Source organism: Octopus sinensis, linkage group LG14 (genome assembly GCF_006345805.1).
Source record: "Octopus sinensis linkage group LG14, ASM634580v1, whole genome shotgun sequence".
In the NCBI taxonomy this organism is placed as follows: domain Eukaryota; kingdom Metazoa; phylum Mollusca; class Cephalopoda; order Octopoda; family Octopodidae; genus Octopus; species Octopus sinensis.
Window position 1 is genome coordinate 34,382,019 of NC_043010.1, and position 9,906 is coordinate 34,391,924.

Genomic DNA, 9,906 nt, shown 5'->3' on the forward strand with positions numbered 1-9,906 from the left:
ATCATATGGTAAACTTGAACATCTTTGATAACTTTCTCATGAAGATTACATTTCACATAACCAAAACAGCATCACAATGATTAAGTTTCCTTTTCATGACCTGATAATACAATGCAGATAATACAATGCAAGGCATGTGTGCAACAGTCATGCAGCATATCCACTTTGCATATCCTGTGCTGCATTTCAATGATATACTGCTTTTACCTAAAGCATGTATGCATGAAACACACATGCACATGCACACACTGCAGTCAATGTATCATACAATATAATTGTTGGGATCAAAGATGGCATATTTCTAGTGAGACTTCTAAAAAGAAATTCTTAGTTCAGAATAAACTGCTTCACTTAGCAGTTGTTCATCTGAAGAAAGCTTTGGCAAAGCAACATGTTCCGTAGTAGGATGGGTGCCAAAGAAGAGTTGATGAATGGCTTGCAAAAGCTGTAGGCGAAGGTTGGCAAGACGTTTAGTGAGAGATTTTGTGTAAAATAGATGTTCACATTGGTTTTGTTCTCAGTTTTCAACTCATTCTAGTTTTGAAGATGGTTGTCTATGAAAATTTTCTCTTTAATCATATAGACAGAATCTGTTGAAGAATTAGAGAAAATGTTCCATATCTAGAAGAAAGGTTAAGAATTCAAGGTAGAAGAATTAACATAGCAGATACCAAAGAGCTAGTTAGAGAGGTGTAGAGAGGTAAAAAACCCAATACTATTTGGAAAGTGACCCTTTTTTCATATTCAAAAAGGTATATATTTAACATTAAAAAAAACAAAACAAAAAAAAAAAACAATATTTAGTCAGAGGAGAAGCAGTGTTCACAACACATTGCAGGCTTTTACAATGTGTTTAAGGTTGGATACCTGTAGTGTGATACATGCAGGCAATGAGAAGGTGAAACCAACAGGTTGAAACAAAAACAGGGGATGGTAAGTACAAGAGAGATGAAAGCATTTGGACAGAGATAGTATTCAGCTTGCTGTTTCAGAGGATCAGAAATCATTATAGTTACAAGTAGAGAGTTTGAGAATAACTGTACATGAACATGGAGATAAAACAGTACAATTTTAGGCTAATGGTTACAATGTTCCCTTCCCTCTTGAATGAAACTTGGCCAAACAGCTGAAGGGCTTCTTTTGGCCACAATATGTGCTCATGTTTGCATGTGGAGTAGCAGTGCTGCTGCAGATATATGGGCAGTACTCTATTGGTTATTCAGGCTTAGCAGTAGATCAACAAATGATCCTCAGTGAACAATTATATTAAAGTGGCAAGTCGGCAGAATTATTAGCATGCTAGATTATTAGCATGCATTTCATCTGTCTCATGCTCTGAGTTCAATTAAAAGGTTGAAGTCAACTTTACCTTTCACCCTGTTAGGGTTGATGAGATAATGAAATAAGTGCCAAATATTAGCACACGCCGGACAAAATTAATAACAACAATCCCTTCCACTATAGGCACAAGGCCTGGAAATTTGGAGGAGTGGTTAGTTGATTACATTGGTTCCAGTGCTTGACTGGTATTTATTTCATCAACTCCAAAAGAGTGAAGGACAAAGTTGACCTTGGCAGAATTTGAATTCAGAATGTAAAGATGGATAAAATGTCGCATAGCAGTTTGTCTGGTGTGCTACTGGTTCTGTCAGCTCACCACCTTAATAATAATAGATTTATTTGCTACTAGGGTGACGGATAAGGTGGGAGGTGGTGACAATACAAAGACAGATAAAGTATGTCAATTTACATTGAATGAAATAATTAAAATTAAAATAATAATAGGGGGTGTTTAATATTCACTTTAGTTTTTTAATTTCTGAAAAATATCTGATGTGAATTAAGACTAAAGAATGAAATTTGCCATCAAAAAATATTTTTGTTTCCTTTATATTTATTCTATTTCTTTTACAGTTCTACATATTAGCGCTCAGTGAAATCAGCAGTTGAACTGGATAAAAAAAACAAAACGAAACAAAGATCTAATAACAATACAGTAATCTCTTGTTGTATTGCATGAGTCAAAGAGAAAAAAGGTGTGATAAAACAACACCTGATGCCAAACTAGCAGAAAATTATTGACATAGATGATTGATCAAGAGAGCTACTTAAGAAAACTGTTTTATGCTTTCATTAGTAACATTATTGCAAGATTACTGATAATGATTATTTCTTATGCAAACACCCAATTTCTGAACATGAACTAGGAGGAAGAAGAAAACAAAAAAAAAAGGGATATTATGTACACTGTTTACATTAGTCAGAATGGTGTCCTCATCTATTTTGCTGCTTTTACTACGTTTTGGCTGTTGTTACACTCCAGCCTTTTTCAGGTGTCTTGTGATTCACCTTAGTAACTTGACTGGTATGAGTTCAATCCCAGGTAAGGCAAAGCACTGAGGTGAATTGCAAAACACCTGAAAAGGGATAGAGTGTACAACAGCCAAAATGTAGTGAAAACAACAATCAAGATTAGGTCACCAGTCCAAGTAATGTAAACAATGTACATAATACAATTCCTCATCTCAGAAATATAGAATTGGAAAACAAAGGATAGTACACTACTATTCTATTGATTTTTTAAGGTGGTGAGCTAGCAGAATCATTAGCACATTGGGCAAAATGCTTGGCGGCATTTTGCTTGTACCATAAATCCTCGATTATAGTCCACCCTTGAGTATAATATGCAGGGGATTTTTAGGGGGCTGTACCTCTGAAAAACCTAAACCTTGTGTATAATACGCACCCTTTCACTAACTTGAGTCAAGGAGGTCTATATAACGTCCTTGGTTTGTAAAAATGTATACGGTAACGTCCTTTATTTTTATTGTACATATAACATAATGCATATGTGTAGCTTTTTTGTGCATTTTGTTTACTGAAAATAAAGAAACAACAGTAATAACATTTAATAAATGTTGCTTATTGCAAGTTATGGATGATTCTTTTATGACTTCATTGCTTTCAGGCTTAGCTTAAGGTATTTTCGCGCCTGACAACACAAAATGCGTCTGAATAAACATTGCTGGAGAGCAAATAGAGACTCAGACATTGCTTAGAAAATAATTTTCATTTTTAACCTCATATATAGTACGCACTGGGGATTTTAACCTTTAAATTTTTGGGGAAAATGCGGATTATACTCGAGGATTTATGGTATTTACATTCCGAGTTCAAATGCTGCTGAAGTCAACTTTGCCTTTCATCCTTTCAGGGTTGATAAAATAAGTACCAATCAAGAACTGGGGATACTGTAATTTACTTACCCCACCTCCACAACTTGCTGGCCTTGTGCCAATATTCTACTAACTTGAAAAGTTTTTGCAACAGAAATACAACATTCCAAATCAGTGCTTGAAGAAAACTCAAACAGAAACATTTAGAATTGTAAAATATTTGTGCTTGTTTGAGAATACCTTTGAGAATTTCCAGGAGCTGTAGCTTCAACAGAAAGTTTTTTTTTGCAATCTGAAACATTTCGAAACTTTTTCAAGATCTGCTGTCTCAAACCCATAAATCAAACCCATTAATATTAATGCCCACCAGGAAAAAAACAAAAACAAAACAAAACAAAAAACTGAAAAGCTAATTTCATTTGTTGATTAAATTTAATCTTGTATGAAGAATCTAGTTACCTGGTCATTCTGGTGCACAATGAATAAAACATTTATGAAAGTTCACAAGTAGTTATATTCAGATAGCATGAGATTAATCATGTTCATCATCATCATCGTTTAACATCCGCTTTCCATGCTAGCATGGGTTGGACGATTGACTGAGGGCTGGCGAACCAGATGGCTGCACCAGGCCTCAATCTTGATCTGGCAGAGTTTCTACAGCTGGATGCCCTTCCTAACGCCAACCACTCCGAGAGTGTAGTAATTATGTGTTCAATTATGTCTTTTTCATTTACATATACTAGAACCTGTATACCTTACTCTCTTTACTTGTTTCAGTCATTTGACTGCGGCCATGCTGGAGCACCGCCTTTAGTCGAGCAATTCTTTGAAAGCCCAGTACTTATTCTATCGGTCTCTTTTGCCGAACCGCTAAGTGACGGGGACGTAAACACACCAGCATCGGTTGTCAAGCAATGTTGGGGGGGGGCCAAACACAAACACACACACACACATATATATATATACATATATACGACAGGCTTATTTCAGTTTCCGTCTACCAAATCCACTCACAAGGCATTGGTCGGCCCGGGGCTATAGCAGAAGACACTTGCCCAAGATGTCACGCAGTGGGACTGAACCTGGAACCATGTAGTTCGTTAGCAAGCTACTTACCACACAGCCACTCCTGCGCCTTGTCTATTATTTTATAATTTAATTTTTCTTTTTTTACAAAGAGTGATTAAACTACAACTTAAAAAGTTTCATGTTTATACAGTTATTTTCACTGCAAAGAATCAAAAGATTTAAGGTCCATTTGAACCACTTCCTCAATTTTGAGAGAAACCACAGCATTTCCCAGCCTAAGAACAGTCTTGAGTCACCTCACAGGTTCTCTTGAAATTGCAACACATCTGCTTCTATCCTCACACTCCTGCAACCTACTCATCCACACATCATCACCTTTTCTCTCATCTTCTTCCTGTATATTTCTTTTCACCTACTCTGTACTCTTAGACAGCACATACTCTCCCTTACCTCCTCTCCAACTCATATTTGTCATCCACCACCCCTACTTCAACCCTTGCTCACCATTCTGTATATTTGCTCCACTACCCCTACACAAATCTCTAACTATCCCTCACTCACTCTTGCAACCTCTAGCCACCCTTCCTCTTGCAACTTGTCACCACCATCCTTATCTCTCTCTGACTCTACCCTAATTACTCCCACCCATTCTTGTATAATACGAGTAGTCATGCATCTCTTCTGTAGTAACAAACCTGCCCTGGCCCCATCTTTCAAAAATATGTTGCTTCCCCCTCTAATGTAGTCCAGTTCAGTCTAAAGGGGTTTTAGCTGGCAACCTCACTAGTGTTGGTGCCATGAAAGAAAAAAAGCACCTTGTACACGCTGTAGAGTGGTTGGCATTAGGAAGAACACTCAGCTTGTAGAAACTGAAATTTCTACTGATTGCCACGTTTTCATCATTCGATAGTGTCTATAGTGACCGTTTAGCACCCAGATCAACCCTAACTGAGCAAACCCAAACCTTTGATCAAGAGTGTTCCAGCAGTGATCGTCAGGATCATATCTTTTGTATATCATACTAATATTGTGCAATGTACAGTAGTCTTTCTTTAAGACGGTAGAATGTGGTTTAAGAGAGACTTCGTTACTATTTTTAGAGCAGCCTAGCAAACTGCAATACTGATGATAACGAGTGGGATAGACGTTTTCCTTGACGTCCGAGTAGATCTGTCTATTACATAGTCGAATGATAAATTGAAAAAGAATACGAAGAGAAGACCTAATACGTACAGGAAGAACGGTCGAAATACGTAATAGCAACAGTGTTACGTATGTTCCAGCTTCTGTTTTAAGGTGTGCCGGAAATTTATATTTAAAAAATGTAAATAAAATAAAGTGACAAAATATGGGACAGATTGTCATAAGGAGTTCCAGCCGTAACCATCCCAACTTATATTTATATATTGTGTCTAGGACTAGTCTTTTTTTTTTACTTATTTTTTTAAAACCTAAGACTGTAGTTTAAGGAATATTTGACTGCTATTTTTAGTAAGTCACTTGACCACGTGGATGGTCTAGTTATCCCAAGGCCATCTTGATCAAATATATAGAAAATTGAAGGTGTTCCAGCTGTGACCAATCCACCCTTTAAAACTACATTATCGTGTGTGAGTGTGTATACATATATATACACACACACATAAAGTTGTGATTTGAGTGGAATTTGACTGCTATATCTAGCAAGACAAATGACTGCGTAGAAACCCACCACCACTTGATATTGACATGTGGGACAGATTCAAACCAGCGCCAGGAATTAAAAGGAACATGCTTCTCAAAGTATGTGGAACTGAAGAAAATTTGAATGGTTTTATTCTATGTAATTTATTTAGAAATAAATTATAGATTGGAAATTCGGCGTTTTTTTCTTTCTTTCTTTCAGTTGAGCGCGAACGATTTTTTAAATACAAAATTTAAACGTAAATCGATCTAATCGAAGAAGCAACATACGTGTATAAATGATTACAGTCAGAAAAGTCAACATTCAAAAAGTAACAAACGTGTCACCAATGTTTATAGAGTTGACCAGACCCAGGTTACTCTCGATCGAGCAAACAACCCTGCGATCAAAGGACATGCCAACCAACCATGGTTGTCATCTTTTTTAAAGGAATATCTAAAGCTACATAATCTCGTGTGTTCTTTTTTTTACCCTTTAGTAGGGTGTCATTTGAGGGAGATTTACCAACTATTCCTAGCTAGTTGTGCAAACACGTAGATGCTCTGTCGATACTATAACAGATACTTATGATTGTACCGTCCGTGAGATATAGTGAAAAACGTATTTGATTGTTTATGCATTTGTTATTGTTTAGACCCTATGCCAGCATTGACGGAATAGAACTATGATCCAGCCGCATTCCAGCCGTAACCATCTCATCTTTGTTTTTCAGACAATGTGTATAGAACTACATTTATCCACTGTAGCCTTACTTCTTATTTTAAAGTCAAGTGAGTGTGATTTTGAAGCAGATTTAGCTGTGTTTTCTAGCAGATCAAGCGACCACGTAGAGGTTATTTCTTTAGATCATAATACTTGCCCGGCAATATATATATATATATATATATATATATGTATTTTGTGTATATACTACACACAAAATGAATGGATGATAGTTAAAGATTAATCTTTTTCGTGTGGAATATGTGAAACGATAAAGATAAATATTCCTTGTTGTTTAGCCACAGGTCAACGGTGACCGCTTTATCGTATCTAGGTCTACACAGCATCCTTCCTTTTGTTCTTGTTTAACTCCCGGTTTATCCTAGTAGGATGGACTTATGATCAAAAACATCTCAACAGCGACTCCCTGTCATATTCTCTAATAAATAACAACACTTAAAAAAAATCCGTAAAGCTATGAGTTAAGGGATATTTTGATCCTTTTAGTAATAGTACGAACGACCCCACGCACAGCTTCCCTCTTTGTTTAACTGATCAATTTCTTGGCTCCAACAAAATGTTCCTTCAGCATCAACAAGCATTTAAAAAAAAGCAACAAATTTATCAACCTTTGAGAGACGAAAACAGTTATATTATACCATTCTCTGAGCAAGTTTTTCTTTTTTTATTATTTTCTTTCTGAGAGTCGGTAAAACTTAGCGTTTAACATATACGGATGTAAACACTATTATAAAGCTTAGCTTTAATCCCTGGGTAATAAGCACCTCGTCGTTACAGGCCTATTTTCCCCTTCTCATTTTACCGGAGTCGATAAAATAAACAAATAAATACTAGACAAGTCAACGAGAGAGCATCAGCGTGGTCGTCTAATCTGCCAGAAATAGCAGCCAAGTCTTCTTCAAATAACAATTTTAAAATAATGTGGTCTTCTGTACATAGGAAAAAGACTGGAATACCTATGATTATAGACCTGCCCAATTTCGGCTGCCCCGGGCTAAGTAGCAACCAATAAGTTCTAAACAAGTTCTGAGCCAATATATTCAACTAATCTCTCCTGGAAAATGTATAACTTCTATGATGTTAAGAAATCAATTCTCCCCGATTTAACCTTAAAACATTCCAGGATCTATTATATATATATATATATATATATATATATATAAAATGTAAATAACAGTTATATACTGAGGTCGACACTTGCAACTTTTCATATTTATCAATGCGAGAAATCATTATTAGTACTGTCACGTTAGCAAACAGGTTTTTGGAATTAGCTTGTTATTGGCATTCCTGGCAATACAGGATGTCAATACCTTCTTAGTACCCTACTTCAACCGCATGCAGTTAAGGGCTTCATAGGGAGAAGAAAAGGCAAAAATATACTTCTTTCAAATTGCTAAAGAATGGCTGGAATGATTGGAGCGTGGTACTTGAGTTATTAAGTACTTAAGGTTAAATACCCAAGACGATTGGTACCGCTCATTTGCACTGTGCTCTTTGAAAGAGACCCCTACTGATGTTACCCAACGACGCTCTAATGATGATAAAGGAAGGTTTTGGGGTTAATATACTTTACGTTAAATCCACAAATGAGACATGAATGAATTCAAAGAGCCAGTCTTTAACGGTGTAACAGAATTAATAATAATGATTCTTTCTCATTTTGGCAGAAAGCCAGCGATTTTAGGGGGGAGAAGTTAGTCGATTACATTTACCCCAGCATTTGACAGGTACTTTATCTTATCGATCCCGAAAAGATGAAAGGCAAAATTGACCTCGGTGCGATTTGAACTCAGAATACAAAGAGACCGGAAAAATGCCGCTAAACATTTTGTGCGACGCGCTAATGATTCTGCCAGTTAGCTGTAATAATAAAAATGATTTCTAACATAGGCACAAGGCCACACATATTGAGGGAAGGTATAATCGATTAAATCAACATCAGTATGTGACTGGCACTCTTATATCGACAATGGAAGAATGAAAACCGAAGTCGATCTGGAAAAGATTTGAACTCGGGGCGTCACAGTTGGGAACAGACTTTACAGGAGGTGTATCATGCTTGGATGAAATAAATAAATCTAGTAAAATCTCTCTCGTGTCACCGAAGATTCGAGTTCTCATGTCATTTTTGCTCTGCATTCTGGATTCTCTTTTAACTGTAGTTAGGGCCAGACAGAGTTTTAAACAAGTTTGCTATTTGCTTTTTTTTTTTTTTGCTGGAATGTAAGAGTTAACCCAACTCAATCCGGAAATCACCCCTGCCAAAATATCTTTATCGTGTTAAGTATAATGCTTGTGTATATAATAATAATAATAATAATAATAATAATAATAATAATTAGTTATCTGATAGCTAATATGTTGTATGTAATAATAAATACATTCAAAATTCCGTAAATACACACCCTGTCGTATAGAATATATTACTTGGATATATAATAATAATCAGCTGTCTATAGGGTGAGTTAATAATACCTTGTGTATAACAGATGCGCTTAAAATACTTTGTCGGAAACCCTTATCGAGTATGAATACTGTCTGGGGTATATAGTAGTATAAAAAGCTATCCATAGGGTTAGCTAATAAATAATTTGTGTATAATAATTATTTTTTAGATACTTGGTGAAAAATCCTTATTGTATAAAGTATATTGTTTGTGTATGTGTATCATATACACATTCATACTAACAGTGTTAGCTAATAATACATTTGGTATAATAATACAAACCCTTAACGGATAAAGTGCACAGCTTGAGTATGTATCTCACATACAAACATATAATAATAAAATGTCTTAGCTAATATCATGAGTATATTGAATAAAAAAATTGAAAAATTAATGAATTCTGTCGCAAAACATTAAGTCTACAAGTGGGAGTGTATACAAACACGTTGTAATCAAAAAGAAAAAAAGACCCCACTATTACTACCAGCACAGAAGGAAAAACGAAAGTTGAGATGAATTGTAGTAAAGAGCATCGTCTGCTTAAAGTGTTTGGTCGATTGATGTTGACCCCCGTCCGATCTTGTTGACTGGGACTCCGGTGTTTGGTGTTGGAACGAATCGAAGGGCGCAAAAATGACAAACTAAGTTAACTCACCTGAAATATTTTCAGTAGTAGCTTCACATATCTCTTCCTGACGCCCAGGGACTTACCAAGAGAAGCGAGTACTATAACAGTGAATAAGATTAATATCATAGGAAGAACGAGGACAGATAGAACGGCCAACAGTAAGTGTTCTTGCTCCATAGGGGATCCGTGAAATGTGAACGTCTCCAACAACACC

The 9,906-nt window shown here is 36.0% G+C and overlaps 1 protein-coding gene across 1 annotated transcript in view; it reads right to left on the reverse strand.

Moving 5' to 3' along the window:
• LOC115218924 (glycerol-3-phosphate acyltransferase 3) overlaps positions 1 to 9,894 on the reverse strand; it is a 77,316-nt gene extending 67,422 nt beyond the window's left edge. Inside the window, exon 1 of the mRNA XM_029788941.2 lies at positions 9,720 to 9,894. Coding sequence (XP_029644801.1) covers positions 9,720 to 9,869 — 150 coding nt within the window. The 5' untranslated portion in view covers positions 9,870 to 9,894. The remainder of the gene's footprint in view (positions 1 to 9,719) is intronic.
• Between the last annotated feature and the right edge of the window lie 12 nt (positions 9,895 to 9,906).